The following is a 20,594-nucleotide window of genomic DNA, read 5'->3' on the forward strand; positions in this document are numbered from 1 at the left end:
ATTCTTGGTGGACCCTTTACAAATTTCTGATAGTTATTTCATTACAGCAGCATTCTCCATGCAAAACTCAGGCCAATTTTTATGAAGTACTTACAGAAGTGCTGGGAGTTTAAAATTGTATCTCCATGCATTTAGAAGCACCTTCTTTCTTTATTAAATCACTAATAATAATGGCCTTAAGGACATGGAGGCCAGCAAAGTAAGTTTGACATTTCCAAAGGTAAAATAATTTCAGAGAAATGGCAAATTGAATAAAATGAAGCTTGAAATGTTTTCTGAAGCTGCAGTTAGGTAAATCTTGAAAAGTCATGGTTCATTCTCAATGCTATGCTTCAAATTATTTATATGATTGCTAAAATACAGAATAGCTGTATGTGTGATTTTAAAAATTCTGCCACATTCTCCATGACAAGTTTTTACTGATGACAAGGTCTGTTTTTCCAAGGTTGAGAACTCTTTTTTTTTTTGAAGTTAGTAGGAAGATTTGAGCCTTGGCTTATGGCTTCACGGGAAAAAATCTTCAACTATGGAAAAGAGAGCACTTCACAACAGATGGGATCTAACCTACTTGGGTAATTACCTCTGTTGGATAATTAAATACAGGGTAATCTGAACTGGGCACCAAAGTATCTCCATACTTACCACACCATTTCACTTTCCAGTTGCGATTAGCATCAACACCATGACAGTGAAACCTCATGTTCTTCGATCTTGTTTTCCTCCAAAATCGATCCTAGCATAAGTTACAAAATATTTAAATAGCAATATTACTCTATTTTGGCAAAAATCTGTTTGTACACATAACAAACCAACCCTGGTAAAGATATTCAGTATTCTGTTTTAAGGAGTAATTTGCTTCCATTTTGAAAGGCACAAAGTGCTGGACCAGATTTATACAGTTACCTTTCAATAATGTAATAACCACTTGATCTTTCTTGTCTGAATAATTTTTTTGAATAATACTATTGCCATTACTTACATATGTCCAGCTGAAATGATATCCATCCACATTAAATACAGGCATGATATAGAAATACAGCTGAGTTAGCATCTTTCTCATGTCAGGATCAGTCTGGTATGTCTGAAGAGCCTAAAGCAGAAAAGCAAAACAAAATAGTTTCCATAATAAAAATAATTTCCCAGTTAAGTATTGTGATGGACTATGAGTGTCATTTGGCAGTACAGAGATCTGTTCTCATGGCAGCACAGACATCCTTCTAGCTGTGTGTGAAAGGCTGACACCCTCCTGCAAATGTAATTCAGACAGTGTGTGAACCTGTGAAAAAGGTCTAGGTGGGAAAAGTTTTTGGTTTTTTATCTATTCTGCATCTTAGAAAAATGCAGTAAAATCAGAGACTCCTCAGCAGTTCTATTTGCTAGTGACAGAGATGCTCCTTTACCAGTTCCAGGAAGGTTATACTCCACATTCTCTTGCAAATACTGTCCCTTGTCATAGCTGGGCATCAAACTTGCATCCTTCAAAGTTTAAGTCTTGATTTTATAAGGCAAGGAATCCAGTGCTTCATGTGGCAGCTGGAAAGCATATCACACTGACCTGGGTTCAGAGGCATTCCTGAGCCTGGCTCCTCTCCTCCTGCTACTGTGATTACAGCCTTCTGCTCTGCAGTATTTCTGGCCCTTCAGATCTGAAGAGTAGCATGTGTTTGGGGAGCAAAGGGAAACATTTGCTCTGAAATAAACTGAGCTAAATGCTTTTCAATTGACAAATGCTTGGGAGCAGTGTGAAGTACAGGAATTCAATAATTCTGGGCTCCTAGCTATGCAGCTGTTTGAATTACTGAAGCTGCCATGGGAGCTGATGGATGCTTAGTGTGGAATACCTGTAAGAAATAATCATACATTTGGGCATGTCTGGGGCTGAAATTTACAGAGGAGTATGACATTTTTTTTCTTTGCTGAGGGGATTAGTGGGACTTGTAAATACTTCTTCTATGTGGTTCATTAACTATACCCCTGTTGTGCAGTGCTTTCTCCTTAGCCAGCAGCTTCTCAGCCTCCCAGAAGTGCTCTGCACGTGCAAGTCCTTCAGCCTCACTGTCAGATCCAAGGCAGCACATTATCCTTGTGGAAAGCCAACTCACCCAGTGCTGCTCCACACTGAGCTCTTCTGTTTCAGCCAGGCAAGAGGAGGGGACAGTGAGAAACAGAAGGCAAAGGGGCAAAGCACAGAATGAAATGAGACTTAGGCAGCAGCTGGGACAGGGTGGTGTGGAGCACTGCATATTAGGATGAGATCCTGAAAGAGGTATTTAGAAGGGAGAAGAGAATGACAGTGTGCTTTCTGGGAATATTGATGGACTTCCCAGGAGAAAGTCCCAGCCATTGAGGGTTCCCTGACCCATTTACCAGAAATTCCCAAAAAATTCTTAGCTGCTATTTAATTTAAATTTGATTAACTTGTATTAAAAAGCCAAGTCTTCAAATAGATTTGGATTTTAAAAAACGGTTCAGGAAACTACAAAAGATTAGTTTTATCAAAACATTGATTTGTCCTATCAACAGTTGCTCAAAAATAATGACCATGAAAATAAGGACTGTGTATCATTGCTATTTCAGATGCAGAGAACACGTGCTGAAGTAAACAGGGGACTTTGTGAATTGGGCTTAAATCTGCACAGGATTTAGAGCCTGTATGGTAAATATGGATATTAAACTGGTAAAGCTGTTCTTACAGTTGGAAGCAGAACCAGCCCATGCTTCAAAATGTGAGTCAAGGAAAACGAACACTTTTATCTTGCTTATTTCAGGAAGAAGTAGTTTAGCTGAGGAGGAAATAAAGCACCACACACCACTTCCTTGATTTTTTACTGCTTTTCTCGTTTAAGACAATATTAGCAAATTAAGCTCAGGTTGTGTCCCCATGCTGTGTATTCACACAGCAGCAATGATGAAACTGGCATATGTGTTTGTATCTGCCATTCTTTTGCTGTCAGTTACATCTGTAGTTACGCATTTTGTTACACTGGGCTATATACTGTGTTTTAAACTGCAATACTGTAAGACTAAACTCTTTAAAATGCTTTTAAAATAATCTCCTTTAAAAAAAATACAGATAATAAAAAAAAATAAATAAATAAATGTAAGGTAATACACTGGTTAAAATTGCATTAATGAATTTTGCGTATTTTTCAGAACCTTTCACAATTTGTAAGAAGTGGCATAATGAAAATATTTAAATTAAGACTTTTTAATATACAATATGTTTTAAATCCTGTGAAGAATATATTTTCCTTGCTAGGTGAAAGCACCGTCATTTAAAAACCTAAACAAAATATAGGCAGCAACATGCCAAGTTTTATAGTGACTCTATGTTATTTTAATGCCTGTTGTCATTGACAAAATACTAGAAGAGACTTTGGAAAGCATTATAGTCCCCAGTAATAATCTTCAAAATTGAAACTCTTAATGTTGGTTTAGAGCCAAATCTGTCATTCAATTCTGTTCTTTAAAGAATATATAGACTTTTTAATAACCTTGTTACCCTTTTAGAGTAGTATTTCATTAAAAAATACAGTAAATCTAGAGTGGCTTTCTTCTTTGAAAGCAGACAGATAGTGGAAGTGAGATCATATTCACTCTTCCTGCTGAAAATACTTTGTCTTTATCTGGTATTTTTATTTGATGTATGTAATTAGGCAACACAGACAGTATAATCTTTGGCAGAGAGCCCTACAGTTACCAAGGTGTGTCCTTGCTGGAGCAAAGCCCACAAGTTGCTTTTCGTGATGTGACTGTGTGTCCTCCCAGCACAGGTCATGTGAACCAGCTCCCCCACCCAAACGTGTTCTCTCTGCTGTGATGTGAGCAAGGCAAATATCAACCATCAGTGAATTAACTGCACTCTAGTTTGAAGAGAGCTCTCAGAATATGAGTGGATTCTGCTTCCCCATCATGCAATCAATAGCAGCTTTGCTGCTGAATGTGCAGAGAGCCAGACCAGCCCAATAAACGCTGAATTGTGTTATTAGTGAGTGAACAGATGATAGAGGAACACTGCCAACACCGTGCAAGCAGGGAGTGGGGAAAGGATCAGTGATTAATAGGATGGTGCTCGATCCTCTGATCAGCTGAGTGATGGTTGTTGATAGAGCTATACCTCAGGCTGGCTGAGGATATGGCCCATAGGAAATTTAATTTAGGGGATGAAGCAAACAAAAGAGCTATATTGTAAACTGCCAAGGCAATAAAGACAAAATGTAAAATGGATTTAGGATGCAGTTAGGCTTTTTATAAAATCAGGGGATTGACTGAGAAGGACAAAGCAAGGAGAAATCCCAGTTGAGCTTAGTAAGGATTTGCTATCCCACAATTAATTATTATTAAATTTAAGGTAACAATCAGCTTTTGCTGTTTCTGATTTTGAATTAAACAATCATACTGAATTAAACAGTTGCTATTTTAGCACAAGGAATTGTCTCCATTTACTGCTCTGCCAGAAATCTCACAAAACTGCTTCTGGCAAAACAGGATTAACTCTTCTCTGCCCTTACTAAGATACCACTTAAAACATCTTTTCTGAAAGCAACACACAATATTTTACTTTTATCTGCACCTTACACTTTAGCAGGCTGACACTATGATCTGCCATTCAGGCCTTCATTGCCACTTTATCAGTTTGGCAAGTTAGTAATTAGCTCAGTCTCTGCTCTTGGAAACACTACAGCTTTTTATCTCTGTTTTCCCTTTTACTGTTAGTGTCCTGCTTTGGCATTCAAATCACAAGCAGAGTGGTAAGCCCATTATTAAGGCTAAGATACAGCCAAGTATTTAAAAACGAATGGCTTAAAACAAAGGGTCAAATTTTCAAGGCTGAAGCTTGAACTGCATCTAATTTATCTTTTTTGTTCAATACAAAGCACCACCTTCCTTCCTCTTTGAAGACATTTACCACAGGAGAAACACAGAAACAACTGAGAAAGAGGAGTGTGCTGCAACTTCTCCTCAACACCCATAAAAACAGTCTGACAAGAAGAATCTGCAGAATTCCAAAGACTTGATTAGCTCCTTGAGGATGCAAATGGAAAAGAGACTGAAGCACAGAAGAAGCAGAAGGATGATGGTGTGATCAACATGTTTGAGAAGCAAACAGCACTCCAGGAATCTTGTGCAAGGCTGGGACCACTCAAGCAAGGACAGGATCTTGTGGGAAAGAAGATTCACAATTACACAGACCTTAGTAGAAATTGGAGAGACAACTTCTTGGCTCCACTCAGAGAAGTGGCACAAAAAGAAAAAAGATTAACCTCTTACAAACAAGTCAAGGACTGCCTATCCAGGCAAAAAAAAAAAAGGCCTGAGTTATTCTGAAGCACTGTGAATGCTTTGAAAGGAGCAACACAGATTTCTTTACTAGAAATCGTATTAAATTAGTGCCCATCAAGATATAGGCCTCTGAAAAATGTAATTATTGGATTGTACATCCTAATTGTGTTGATCCATGGTAGTACACATTGCAGGAAACTCAAGAGAACTCACTTGGACACAAGGTTTAATTGAATATTTGAGACACAATTAAATACTTATGTTACAAACAATTGTTTGTAATTCCATTTCTGGAACAAATAAATTGTTCAACAGATGGAATTTTCTTTCACAGTCCTTTTTCATGCACAGTAGTGTTACTGCCTATCAGCAGTTTTACTGAGGCTCTAATTACTCAGCACCATCATACAGGAGTGGACTGCTAAAATACAGAGAAGAGTTTCTTCCTTAGGGCAACCAATGTGTTGGAACAACAATGTGAATTCTTTTCATGCCTTGAAGAAGAACAGACACAACAGTTTAAAAGCCTTCAGGGGATAGAATCTGACTGTCCTAGTGATGAATACTTAAATAGGAATTTACAGGAGCAAGTGCCATTGAAGAATTCCTATCACAGGCACAACACAGCTGCAGTGTTACTTTTCTCTCATCGAGATCTACTCACATCGTGAAAAATTAATAGCTGCAAGCAAAATGAAAACACTTTTTACCTTCTTAAGGTCGTGGGTAAGCAGGAAGATGCAGCTGAGTAGCTGCAAGTGCACATAAAAAATAATGCAGTACTTACTTTCTTTTGGAAAAGGAAAACTGAAAAAAATTTTAACTGGTTTTTTTTTTTTGGTTTTTTTTTTGTTTTTTTTTAATTTGTCATCGTAAAGGTGCATAAGCAAAGAAAAGAACCTTCCCTAAACTGTTTTATTGTTGAATAAAACCTGGGAAATTCCACCATGGATCAAAAGAGACAGAGATACTTCACAGCCTAAAAAATGGTTTGCCACAGTTGCCTTTAAAACAATGCATCACATGCCTCGTTGTGGTGGTACCATGGTACTGCACTCCATCTTTTTGGCATTGGCTTAGATTTTATCCATTAAAGAAAAAAAAAAGCATCACAACTGAGGTCCCAGACCAGGAAACTCTTGTTCATAGTGTTCACTGCTACTTTATTTTCCTTCTCCTCAGTAGTGGTGCAGATTTTCAGTAGCAAGCATGTGCTAGAGAGATGCTGATACTCAGAGAGAAGGGATGGCTGCCAAAAAAAGGGAACACATTCAGAACTGAAACAGCTGTGGAGTGGAAGGGAGACGTTGAGTAGAAGCAGAAACTACTACACGTAGGTGTGAATACTGCACATGAACTTCAAATGGCAGGAACAGCATTTGCAGGATGGAAAAAAATCATGAGGATAAAAGAAATTCTGCATTAGTACCAGAGCCTCTTGCTGCTGAAAGGCTGATGAATGAAGTGCTGAGTGAAGAGGCTGGAAGAGGTGATCTCTCTGATAGAGAAAAAACAAATAGTGTTTCAGGCAGAAGCTCCTGACAGAGAAGAATGAATTAGCTAAAGACAAGTAAGGCTGAGTGTTTCAAATATAGATACTGCAGGATGAAACAGATGGATTTTTCCCTCCAGATAATGAATATATAGGGAGCACTCAGAGGAGTCCATTTCTTTTTCCCTGAAATCAGGCAGCTTAAAAGACAGCTGGGGAGACTAGAATCTGGTAAACAATAAAAATTAAGCTGCAAGGGTTGTATTGTTTACTGAAAGAGCAGCACACTCTTGCAGACTCAGTTTGTGGAGAGATTGTCCCCAGATGACTGGTCCTTCCAGGTGAAAAAAGCCCAGTTTTTGTGGCGCTGTCACCACTGGCACCTGTGAAGGTGCAGGGGGGTAAAACAGCCCTGGGGAGCTTCTGACTCTCCTAAACCAAGGGTAAACTAAAAATTGATCAACTGGAGGAAAACTCAGGAAGATTTCACAGAGTAAGAAAATGCAATTATTTAAAGAGCAAATATTATTTAATGTCAACCCAACATCAGCTAAAGAGCTTTAGCTGAAGGGAACAGACTTTGGAAAGAAAGAATATCCAGCTAATGGGTGAAAGGAAAAAGCTACAGGTACAATGTTTGTTTTGGCCTTGCATGCCTCTCATTCACTTTGGAATACTGCAAATCATTTCAAAAGCTCTTCAGATTTTTGAGGACCATCAGTCAAAGATACTTTAGGAACAGTGGCATTCTTGTACCCAGGAAAGGACTGGCACAAATGTTTGATCTGTATGGAGAAGCACTCATGTTTTCTTTCCTCCATGGTTCAAAATTTCCACTTGGACAACCCCAAAAAACTAAGCCTATCACAGTGGTGGAACACATTGTTTCAAAGAATAACTAAATATAGGTGTAATGAGCACCCTTTGAATTACTTTTAGTCTGAAACCCTGGGATGTGGGAACAGAGCATTTCAGTTGTACCTGTTCAAAAGACTTTGACAAGTGATAGATAAAGTGCATAATCTTTAGGAAACATTACTGTATTGCTTCACATAAATATCTTACACGCCCCCAAGATCAGACTATTTCTGAAGTGGGTAAAAAAACCTGCTATCTGAATTTGATAATTAGGCAGTATTTCAAGGCTCTGATAGTTATGGACTAAACAGGGAAAGAAATTTTCCAAATCCTAAAGAACTACTGGTTTTGATGGAGCTCAGGAAGACCCAGCAGTGATCCAGAATGTGAAACTGTTTTCCTGACAGTTTGGGCTCCAGCACTGGAATGAATGACTGAGTGCTGCTCTGAGTGTCGGTGCAGGATATTGCAGATGTTTTGTCCATCAGGACACAGACTGTGGAATTTTGTAGAATGAGTGCTACACCGGCTTTCAGCAGATCTTAAAGAATACTTATAGCTTTATTGCCTCCTGACCACATGGCCTGAGCAGTGCAGAAGAAGAGCCAACCCTTTTTAACACTGTCTGTGTCTCTTTCTTGGCCCTGCATCTGAGTGCATCTGCCCCAGTTCTGTGTGTGCGGTTCCCTTAGCTGGCTGCAGTCAAGCACTTCGTAAACATTCTTGAGGAAGAATCTGAGGTCTTGAATGCTGCAAAATTCCTGGTAAAGACTATTCTCTGGGGCCTGGTCCACAAGCCTAATGGCTGGCTAATTGGCACTATGCATCCCATATGCATCCCACGAGGTGACTCATAAATCAGCCTCAAGCTGACAATAGTGGGGGCAGATGTTGCCACTTTGCTTCTTAGACAGTCTGTGTGTCTCTCTCAGCTCATTATTACGGAGTGAAAATACAGGTTTCTAGCCTGGCTTTGGAATAAATCAGTACCAATGTCAGCATGAAAAAAAAAAAGCCCAACAAACAACAAAATACCTCTGAGAACTGCCCTCAGACTTTAATTTCTTTTTCTGGGGCTCTTTTGCTCCCTAGGGGCATGATGAAGTCCAAACCCATAATCTTGAATAATTTGGCAACTCAGATAATTGTGATCATTGTTGAGGATGGGAGAAGGTGGTGGTGAAGGTCACTGGATTTCCAAAGTGTGAGGCTATTTTCACTTTCATTTGAGGCCCTGATGAGGTCACTCCTTTATGGAGATGCATTTGATCTTAATGGACATTTCCCTTACAGATGACATAGGATTCTTAAAACATTTTGTCAAGAAGAACAATCAGTGCATGCTTCTTGAAGATTTTTAATTACATTTCTTGAATTTTCTAATCTTGAAATACAAATTTGTGCATGAGAAATAAAAAATAATACATCTCAAAGTCACATCTCGGCCATGCTGTTTTCTGAAAATACTGTATGAAAGACATCTCAAGGTTATACATCATCAGAATGGATCAAATGGCAACATTTATTAGAGGAAAGAAAGTCAAACCAGATGTAATGGGAATCCTCATCTGCTTTCACTAAAATTGAAACAGAATCTAGTTTTGATGTTAATTTGAATAGCAGCCTGCAAACCATATTTCAGATTTTTTAAGAAATTGTAAAATCCTAAATTTTAGGTCTGGATAATTTGATAGCTGAATTCTGTTTCTCCTCTTTCAATGAATAGGAGTTAAATGTTCTTACTTAACATATGTACAAATATAATTGTATTTTTGCAAAATGGCTATAGGTATTACGTCTTTGTTTCTGTGAGGGCTATTTAATTTTGGATAAATACATTATATATCTAAATTTTGTTTCTGAAGTCTACTGCTTTCTCTAAAGTAATTACACATAATAGAGTATCTTCCATAATCTTTACTAACACGTATTAACGTATTAGATCCAGTATGGCCTTTTAAAATTCTAGGCTAACAAACCTTTTTTTTTTCCTTTTATGAATCTCTTGCTGTGGACACAAGTTCTGGGTTCATTCATCTTTGCAGGCTGCCTTCAAAGTAGCCCCCATGTAATCAGTTCCTTCTCCTTTTACAGTTTGTCTTGCTCCCCTAGTCCACCACAGGTCTTGCAATGTTTTCACTATTAGAGATAGTTCCATTATCTGAGCCCTTTTCCTATCCCTTTCTGAGTAAGCCTAGAATTGGGTGGGGCTCCATGGTAACCTGATGGCTATTTCACTGCAGTACACTTCTCTGTGGCTCATTAGCAGGTACCTAAAACTCTGCTACTGTGTGTGCAGGGTGTCCCCTTTCTTGACCTGAAATTCAATGACAATGAGGTGGGGCTTGTCAGAGGCCACCAGTACAGCTAATCCTGACAGAACATCTGATTATTTTTAGCTGAGAGACTACAGACATTTAGGGGCGCCTTCCAAAGGAACAAACAGTGATGTTGTTATTAACATCAGACCTATGGAACACAGAGACAAAGCTAGGGCTCATTCTGGAGTAGATTATAAGAAAAAAAAAAAACAAACAAACCAAAACCAAAACAACACACAGAAAACCAAACAAAACCCACAACTACCCAAACCATAATCTTTCCTCTCCTTTTGTTTGTTTCAAAATGTGATCAGGCTGCCCTTGTACTTTGAATTATATTATCACATAATAAATATCCTGTGCATTCCTTTTCTCTTTTAAATCTGTAACTTCTGTGTATTTTTTCTCTAGCTATTATTTTCTTTTTTTCTAATTATTGCAATTGCCCAAATACAGAGCAAGCCTGCACAGCAGGCAGCCTCTGGCCTTCCCATACTCCAGCCTTACATCCTCACTTCCCAAGCCTGATCTGCATGGGTCTGTTTTGCATTTTTCAGTAGGTGGGAGCCAGTCCAGTTTAGATGAACAATTCCAGATTCTCTGTAGAAAATGGGGAGCTGCTGCCATACCCAGGAAAAACACCTGAGCAGCTTCTCAGTGGCACCTCCACCCTTTGGAGGTGTTCCCCTGTTTGCAGAAAATCCACTGTCACACAAAAGCTGCCACTTCTAGAAGTGCAAGCAAGATACTGACAGTTCCCAAGTTGAATGGGAGCATTTGGTAAATTTTGAGGCACCTATGTGATGTTCATGCATAGAGGGTTTTCTTCCTAAATTGCTTGAAAAGCCTTCTTGTACACAGGAACATGGATGTACTTCAATGAAAACAAGTGTCAGAGATCACAGGGTGAAGTGAAAGCTTGGTAAGACATTTCAGGCTGCCTGCCTAGTAAAGGAATGCATGTATGCTGTTCCTGCTGGAAAAGAAGCCAACATCATGTAAATCCAGCATTTCTTCTTGCTTGCCTTAAATCAATGGACTTGTGGTGCTATTCCTTAGAGTCAACAAACATGCCAGGAAAAATCTGTTTCCAAGCTGACAGCCCTTTCTCAGAACTGCCCCTAAGTACCAGGGAGGATGGAAAACTAGGCTGCCAGGCTGCAGAGGTGCTTAAGGGAGGAGCTTGCCAGCAAAAGAGAGAGTTTGAAGCACAGAAAGACCTTCGGTTTTCCCAGAGTTCTAACTAAAAATTTCTCATTCAGACAAGAAGTAATATCCTAAACCAAACAATCTAATAACCTTGTCTTTCTTCCTTAGCCAGTCATTTTTAATATGATGATAGAGACTAGGTGCATAATGTATTCTCTTCCTGATGCTTTTTCTTTAATGCTGGATTGAAATACTGCTCTGAGAAGGGATGGGCAGACAAAACTGGTACATTCTTGTCGTCTGAAGGAACTCTGTGCAGACTACATTTAATCCAGGAAAATGTTTTTACATAATTAGAGAAGTAGCCTTACAAGCTACTCTCTGAAGATCTCAACAACCAGAAGGTTTTTATGCACACACCCACTGCCTATATTGTGCTATAAGGTCTACAGAGAAATCTTCTGATTTTTACCCTACTGCCACATTGTATTGCTTTGTGGGAAAACTTTGGTAAGGAAGAAGAATTTAAACAACAGGCTTCTCACCAGTATCTTTCTGTCCCAGCTTCCCTCCTTACTGCAGCATGTTCTCCTGGCTAGGCATGCTGCTCAGAAATTGCAAGTCAGTTCATCCTTACAGTACCAGGAGTCTTAATAAGAAGACACACCATTGCTGCACACCAAAATTTGGAGACCAGCTCCTGAATCTCATCTAGCCTGTTTGTGATTACAGGCTTATCCAAACTGAAGTGGCCTCATTATTTCTGTACTTTTCCTATACACTGTTGTGATGCCCAAGGGAAGGTCACACATGGTTGTATGATCATCTCAGCGTTAGGGTGTCAATGATGCAGAAGTTTACTCTCACAAAATCAGAGGAGGTATTAATACATTGTAGAATTACACAGTCATGAGCGAGAAGAAAAGTGAAAAAATTTTGTTTATAGGAAGAAGATTGTAAAAGCATATTGCAACCCTCGTTTTGTGCAAAAAATGGTATACAAAGTACTTAAAGCACATCTGTGCCCCTTTTGACTTCTGCCAATTATGTTGCAAGGTCATCTCCATTGTGCAGATAATGTCTCATCTTGAACATTGGCTAGGGGAAATGGCAAAATCTTGTAAACATATAATGCATCTGTGATGAATACCAAATTAGAAATGTTTAAGTGCTGATATTTAAAAAAAAAAAATGAACAAACAACTGCCCCCTCAAAAAAAACCCAGAACCAAATAATTTGGAAGCAAAATTCCAATTCCATTTTATTTCACCTCTAATTTGAAAACTGCAACTGGATAAATATGGAGACCACACTAGACATCAAAATCAAAGGAAAAATAAACCAAATAAGACAGAATTAAAGAAACATTGGAATCACTTGTTTTTCAGTTAATATGAGATCCATCATTTCAGATGAAATCCATCCCTGAAGAAGAACACCCAGCAGATTAATCCCTGGCTCTGGGACTGGTGTCACTGGCAGAATTTTTAGAGTTTTGATCATGGGTTGGCTTGCACAACAGCAGGCTTTTCATTGAGATAGGATGGGCGGGAAAAAGATCTTTGATCACAAGTTAAGATGTCTCACTGAAAGAGCTTTAAACTGGATTTGAAGGTGGAAGAGACTTGATAAACTTGGATGCACCACATGGATGTTTGAGGAATGTTGTTCTAAACAAGTCCTTCAGTCTGCCATCACTGAGGATGGAGATCACTGAGGTGGAAACTGGGGATGGTGATCCATGCAGCAGCAAAGACAGAAGGGTTATTGAAACCACAGAAGTGCCTAAAAACACTCATGTAGGAATTAGGGTTTCTTCCCTGCAGAAGGCATTCAGATGAGTAGCCCAACTGAAGCACATCTGTACCAATACACACAGGATGGGCAACAAACAAGAGCTGGAAGCCATTGCACAGCAGAAAAACTGATAGTTGCCATCATGGAAACATAGTAGATGAATTCTTGACAGATTGAGACCAACTGTTCATAAAGGCCAAGTGCCAGATGCTGCCCTTGAGTCACAGAGACCCCATGCAGTGCTACAGGCTGAGGGAAGAGTGGTTGGAAAGAGGCCCATTAGAGAAAGACCTGGGGATGCTGGTTGAGAGCAGCTGAACATGAGCCAGTGTGTGCCCAGGTGGCCAAGAAGACCAGTGACATCCTGGCCTGTATCAGCAATAGTGTGACCAGCAGGAGCAGGCAGGGATTGTCCCCCTGTACTTGGCACTGCTGTGGCCACACCTCGAACCCTGTGCTCAGTTTTGGGTGGCTCACTGCAAAAAACACATTGAGGTTTGGAGTGAGTCCAGAGAAGGGAATTGAAGCTGGTGAAGGTCTGGAGCACAAATGTGATGTAGAGCAGCTGAGGGATCTGAGGGTTTTCAGACAAAAGGAGGCTTAGGAGCATCCTTATTGCTCTCTACAACTACCTGAGCAGAGGCTGTAGCCAGGTGGGAGCAGCCTCTCATCTCAAGTGATAGGACAAGAGGAAATGGCCTCAAGCTGAGCCAGGGGAGGCTTAGACTGGATACTGGGAAAAATTTCTTCACTGACAGATATTTGTCAGATATTGGAACAGGGTGTCCAGTGAAATGCTTGTCACCATCCCTGGAGGTATTTAAAAGACATATAGATGTGGCACTTGGGGTGATAGCTCAGTGGTGAACTTGGCAGTGTTAGGTTAACAGTTGGACTTGATGATCTTTAAGCGGTTTTAAACCTAAACAACTCTGTGATTCCATTTTGTGATTCTGTGACTTTAGCTTTCTATTCCTATGGAATTACACAAAAGAGAAATGTCTCTTTTAAACTAAATCCTTAAAACAAAGATACTGCTGAACTGATCTGAATCAGTACACACTGGCACTAATTTACCTGGGCCATTACCAAAATTACTGAAAATCTTCACACTTTTAGGTCTTGGAATAAAATCCTACTTCATATCTCTGCCAGTGTGTGCCTGGCATATTTTTGTCATGTCTGTGTCTGGCTATCACTAACAGCTTTGTTTATTAAGCACTTAAGTATTCCACAAATAATTTTAAAAAGGAGAGGTATAATAGGTAGTTATTTTCCATATCAGTTAGATCTGCTACACCAAAAAGGCAAAGTTTAATTAACAGAAGGAATGGTATGACTGTAAATTTTAAACACTTACTTCTTTCACGAACCACTGGCAAAAGGCTGGGCCAATCCACTCTCTTGCATGAATCCCACAGTCTATCCAGACAGCTTTCTTGTAGGGCCGTGATCTTTTACCTAACTTGAAGTGTGAATAGTCACAAAATATCAATAGATCACATCACATTAGTGGAAACACAATGATGAGAAAATAACAGAATATGAGAGAGACTAAATAATTTTGAATTTCCTTATATAAAGGAGCACAAATTTACTGTTTTAAAAGGTATGGCCAAGATAATGTTAGGCAGGTATGCCAAGATAATGAGGCTGATTTATGGAAAAAACTGTAGAAGAAGTGAGATCTCTAAGTTCTTCTTTTATGAGGAATGATTATCACATGGAATAGGGTGAGGAACAATGACACTACATGAATTGCATGATAATAAATCAAATTTTCAGAACTTTTCAATAGGAGATGAAAAGAAAATACATTGAAAGTAAGATTTTTTTGCATCTTGCTGACACACTCTAATTTATGGTCCTAATCATGTGAGTTGAGAGCACACAGCCCTGATATTTTGTAAGCAGCTAAGAAAGAGCATTTGTAGCACATGCTGAGAAGGGCTCCCCAGTCCTCTGGAATCCCTCTCCAGCGTAACTGCTCTTCTAGTTGTCTATAAACAAAAAGCTTTTCAATCCCCTTAAATCCAAATCCTGCTAATTGAACTTTTCCTGTTGTCTTTCTCCATGCATATCCAATCCAGGTAAATAGGATTTGGCTATTGGTTTTCCAGCTTTTTTTCCCCCCTTTTTTTTCATTAAAGATGACATTCAGAAGGATACTTAGATTTTAACTACTCATCCTTAGGAAACACTGTTAAACTGTGTCTCTGGTGTATATGCTGTAACACAAATAGCAGTGCCTGTCCCTGATTGCAGATTTTAGTCTCATTAATGACTACTTATTCTTTACCTTGAGTACATACAGTGGTCTCCCTTCATAGGATTTTCCAACAGAGAACATGTGCACAAGATCTGAATAAGTTCTATTCAGATAATGCATCCAGTCCTCGATCTGCAAGCACAAAAATAAAATCATTGCTTCAATCTTTGCATTTCACGGGAAGAAACTGTAATACATTTATTGAGCTCATCTCCCAGTCCTCTTTCTTTAATTTGATTTTCCTGTAGTTTTTTTGGGTCATATTTGTTTGGTTTTGTTTTCATGCCTTAACCATTATTTGGCACTCATAGCTCTATAGCCAGAGGCTGGATGCAGCCCTCACATGGGATTTTCTTTTCCATTTCATTGTTGGGTATTACTGGAATCAATAAGCTGCCCATTGAAAATATGGGGATGCAGTTAATCCACCATTGCCCCTAAATATTAATGGAATGAAGAAAGAAGGTCTGTGTTTCTGCCTGCCAGAGCACAATGGCAAACAGATTGACATACAGGACTCACTGCTACCTGCACTGTTTGTTTTACAAGCACCAGGTCTTGTGGTGCAGCACCCTCCATGCTCAGCCTAGTGACTTTGTTTTGGTGCAGACTGAAGCTGTATATGTGAGTACACTTATTCACCCAGCCATCATCCAGAATAGTATTCCTCATAAATGAGTTTGCATCTAAATGTTTTTACGTATTTTTACCTCCTGTGCAAACACTTAATTATTTACTCATGTTGTTTAATTGACTTAGTTGTAATCACTCATTGAAATATCTTATTCCACCAGAGTAAAAGACCTACTCTAAAAACAAAACTCAGATGCTCTGAAATAAAGTTACATGTAAAGATAAGCCTTGAATACAAATATTAAAGGGGTTTTTTTTTTGTTTGGTTTTTTTTTTTTTCAAGTTAGTGCTTATTTTTGAAGAAGAAACACTTAGAACACTCCTGAAGATGGACAGGAAACCAGAACTCGTAGAGAGAATGAAACCTTAGCCTTACTAAATAAAACATTGCAGTAGATAAGAGGAACAATATGAATTTTAATGCACCTCTTCCAGGGAGTGGTACACTTCATAGTTATACCCAGAGAGGGACCTTCGATTCCTGTGGGACCTCCCTCCAGTTTGGTTTTCTATTGCTTGCTGTAGGTCTGATATGAGAATCCTAGGTAAAAAAAGGTAGTGGCATTACAGAAAAACTTGAAGAACACACAAGGTAGATCAGAACAATAATCATGTTTAGAAGAAATATAGCAGAATAAACCATCCCGACTTTCCTTCATCTGTTACATTTTGACAACAGACTGCTTCAGGCTCACTTGAATATAAGCTGCCAAAAAAATACTCCAGCTGCTTTGAAATGTAACAGTGCCTTCAAAACCACAAAAACCTTGTTAAATAACTAAAACACAATGATGTAAATAATGTAGCCAATGTGATGAAGCACCCACTTTCATTTGTTTATGAAACAGCATTTACTGTCTTCTTTTATGATCCTATTATACTATGTGCTCATGGATCTTCAAAAACTGGTTTCAAACTACATCAAAAATCTTTGTAAGCTTAGGAAAACATGGACACACTTTCTCTTGGGAGTGGCATGGAGCATTACATATAGCTACAAGTTGTAGAGGAAAAACAAAACAATCAAGAACTCGGTAGCATTATTCTGTCTGAAACAAGAAGAAACAGCAAACAAAAAATCTAAAGTGGGCTTTGTTGTTTACATTATCTACTCTGCTGTAGTTTGCCAATTTTGTTAGAATAACTTAGGAAAAATATGAAAAATACTAGGTGAAATCTAAATATACTTGTAAAAAGTGAGAGGTTCTTTGCATTGAGCAAAATTCAGAATGCGTTGTGTAAGCTGAAACTTTCCTGTTTTATGGCAAAAATAAATAACGACACAAATAGAAAATGATAATATAAAAAACATCTAAAAATAATTGTAATGAAGAAGTTGAAGCATACATCCCACCAGACAGAAGCTGGAAATACTGTCACAGATATCTGTAACAACGTTACTGTAAAACTGAGAGCCATCCTTGTATGCCTTCTCCTAAAGCATGGCAATGTGTAATTCACCATTCTCATAAAAGATAGTCACATTCAACCTTTTACATTTTTGTAGGCATTAGCTTCTGTGATTGGAAAAGATGGAAAGAAATGGCATTTGCTCTGCTCCTAACTCAGCTGTGAGGCAGATGCCTCAAAGGTAATAGGTCTATCTACAGATGGAATCAAAGTAAAGGTTATTCTCATCTTCCAATGCATTAGTGAAGTAGTTGTATAATCAGGAATCACATTGTTCTACATCAGCAACATTCATTAAGCAAACTAAAGGATTATAGTCTTGACTTGCAAGGTGCTATATATACTATAAGACAAATACTGTAAAGCTGATTAAAGGAGTGATTTTATTCAAGTCATTAGGGCATCTAATATTTAAAAAAATATGCTGGATTGCTTGGCAGAATTCTGATTAGTATAAGCACCTACCAGAATCAAGCTCATTCCGTTAACTTTTGCATCTGTATTCTAAATGAGATTTGATAATTTTTCTTTTATTTCACTTTTATTATGACTACGTACTGTGTGTGCTTATAAAACAAAGGGTTTTAAGTCCGTCAGGTCTGAATAGAATGTAAGTGGCTTATTTACCAGAAAACTTGCAACCTAGGCATCTTGGTGCAGAGTTTAGCTGATGCCTGGCTTGCTTTCATGGCCATCTTGTCATGAAGCCAAACCCTATGAGAGATAAGCCTGTTTTACAGGCAAGTGCTGGTTATTATTAGGAATGCTGAAATGCTTCTTGACTTTATAAATATGTCATAATTTACTTAAGCATCACTGCACCAAGCTGAAATTTTAACTGGAGTTAGGCTCAGACTTTTTCAGTTACAAAAGTGATGTAGAAATTTAACTCCATTGCAGTGTGGGGGGGGGGGGAAAGAAAAATTAAAAACGGTGAAAATCAGCCATGTGAAAGTGAGCTATACAAAATCTTCACTGTGGAGCTGCACTTCAGCTCAGGGCTGTGGTCCCCACCCCAGCTGTGCTGTGGGCTGTGCTTGGCCAGCCTGCTCCTGCTGCTCCCTGACTATGGCTGTTACTGCTCTCATGGTGAATCCTCCTGACTCCTGTGGAGTTACAGATCTCAAGAGGCTTGTCAGGACAAGCACATGCTTATCGAGGCTTTGCAGGGCTTTGCTCCTAATGCCCAAAACGGGCAGCAAGGAGAATAAGAGGGAGAGCAGAGGACAAATCTGGACCTGGTAAAATGCTGCCCAAATTCCTTCCAAGTGCACACAGCTTGTGTGCCAGAAGCCAGAGAGATTTTCCCTGTGGAAGATTAATCCAGTGTTGTGCTAGCATTTGTAGCATGTTTTTTGAGGTAAACTGCAGAGACGTTTTGCTCTGCCAGATCTTGCCCTTGCACATTATTTTGGAACCCAAGCAGAGGTCTTCAAGTACAGACAGTGTTTATAACACAAATAAAATGTCCTTCTGTCATTTCATTAAAGGTGATTACCGTGAGCAGGAACAGCAGCAGACGTAAATACAACTGCTGGGTCAGAGTAATTAGGGAATATTTTTTTATAAGCACAGGAAAACAATTAGAAAAATCCCCATCCCAGATTTAAACATAAACAAAACCAAAGCAGTGCTGAACCCACATGAAAGTCGCTCTGAATTGCAGCTATAGAGCTTGTGTACTTAATTTCCTTATATTTGTTTCTGTATTTTTAGAACAGCTAATTAAGAAGAGACCATTGTTATAATTAAAATGGGATTCTGATGAGTACTATACATATGTATACATAAATACATCTATAGTATGATTTACACCATCCTTTTTATCACTGAGAAATAAGTATAAATAACCTCATGTAGGTCTGTATTCAGCAAATGTTTGAGAACTCATCAGCTGATTATTCAGATGCTTAGGCATGTCGTTGAGAAGGCTGTAAAGACAAGATCATTATTCTTGTCCAGTATATCATATGGATAAATATGAAAGGATAAGTATACTCCAAAATTGCCTTGAATTTTTTTAAGTAGCACTATAAATGATATGTGAACCTAAGTGTGCATTTATACTGTATGACTTGCACTGGTCACTGGGAATGGAGAATAATAGAAGTAGCTCCTGTATAATTGATGAGGAAGTTTTGCCTCTGCATTTGCAGCTCACTTGTAAATAAACCTTGCTTGTGCTAAATAAAGGAAGAGGCAATGCAGGCTGCAGAATTAGTAATTACCAACCCTCTCTTAACAGATGTGCTTCCACATACATTGAAAACACTTCAGCTTGACTCCAAAGGAGGACATTTAATTAAAGCTGCCTGCCTGTGGGAGATTTTGTGCTCTGCCATTAGAGCGGTTGTTTTCTTGGCCATGCCTAGCTGTCTGCCAGCCTAATTGCTGTGATGTGGAAGGCATTTCCATCACACTTGGCGTGGTAGGTGCAGACCTGCCCCAAAGGCCAGATCTCTGGAGTGTGGTGCAGGCAGTGAAGCGTGGGCTTACGTGTAGGGGATGTTTGCTTGCTGGAGGAAGGGCAGCAGGCTCCGCGTCGTGTTCCGCGGCACTCGCACGTCAGCCACTGCGCCTGCGACCACGTGGAGGGGGCTGCTGGGCTGCCACAAGTCCACCTGTAGTGCAGGAACCAACCTGTAATTCACATGCATTCAGGGTAGGTGGGGGAGTCCAGGAGGAGGCATGCTTGAAGGCAGGGCAAACCCTCCAGGCACGGTAGAGACAATAAACCTGTGTTGGCTGGTCCAGCTCGACCTATGCTAACAGAGCAGATTTTGAGGACTGGTTGAGTCCAGCTTACCAGAACTCTCCTGGGAGATTTGCCAATGGGAACAGAGAGCAGTCTTCAGAATATGCCTCCCCAAACAGATCAAAACCAAATCCACTTCCAGTTTCATGCAGCTCCTCAGACTGCTGTATGTTCCCAATGTATTAGCTCCTATGCAGACCACGAGTCTTTCTTATTTTGCAAGGCATTTACTGTGTTCACTAGGGCTGCAAAAAAATGCTTAAGAGATATAGAAAGCATAGCACATAGCAGTGTTGTTTGCAAAATGTACTCGAGTTTTATTCTTGATAATGAGCTGATAAGAGGTCAATAACAGGTCATCATTTAACAATTTTGTATTAAATGTCAAAATAACAGGATTAAAATAATCAGATTATTAAAATTTATAAAAAATTATAGCTACTGAACAATACCACTATTGTTACTGTGCTATCTGTATCTGTACATACCTAAGGGCTGTTTCTTGTCCATCTTTATTTCCTGTTGCTGCCAAATCTGAAGTACACTTAGAAGTTTTAGTCCAGGACATGAATTTTCAAGAAAGCAAGAAAATTTACAAATCCCTTTTTCAAAGTGATTTGAAACTC

At 39.1% G+C, this 20,594-nt stretch overlaps 1 protein-coding gene across 2 annotated transcripts in view; it reads right to left on the bottom strand.

Moving 5' to 3' along the window:
* Positions 1–20,594, bottom strand: part of CPA6 (carboxypeptidase A6) — an 80,556-nt gene that overhangs the window by 12,940 nt on the left and 47,022 nt on the right. The window contains exons 2-7 of one of the 2 annotated variants that reach the window (XM_079301539.1): positions 19,710–19,853; positions 16,230–16,344; positions 15,201–15,302; positions 14,262–14,366; positions 980–1,090; positions 643–733 (exon numbers count right to left, since the gene is read on the bottom strand). In XM_079301539.1, coding sequence (XP_079157665.1) covers positions 643–733; positions 980–1,090; positions 14,262–14,366; positions 15,201–15,302; positions 16,230–16,344; positions 19,710–19,853 — 668 coding nt within the window. The remainder of the gene's footprint in view (positions 1–642; positions 734–979; positions 1,091–14,261; positions 14,367–15,200; positions 15,303–16,229; positions 16,345–19,709; positions 19,854–20,594) is intronic. The other variant, XM_079301538.1, reaches the window with a different exon arrangement.

The sequence above is a fragment of the Erithacus rubecula genome (assembly GCF_903797595.1).
Source record: "Erithacus rubecula genome assembly, chromosome: 3".
NCBI lineage: Eukaryota > Metazoa > Chordata > Aves > Passeriformes > Muscicapidae > Erithacus > Erithacus rubecula.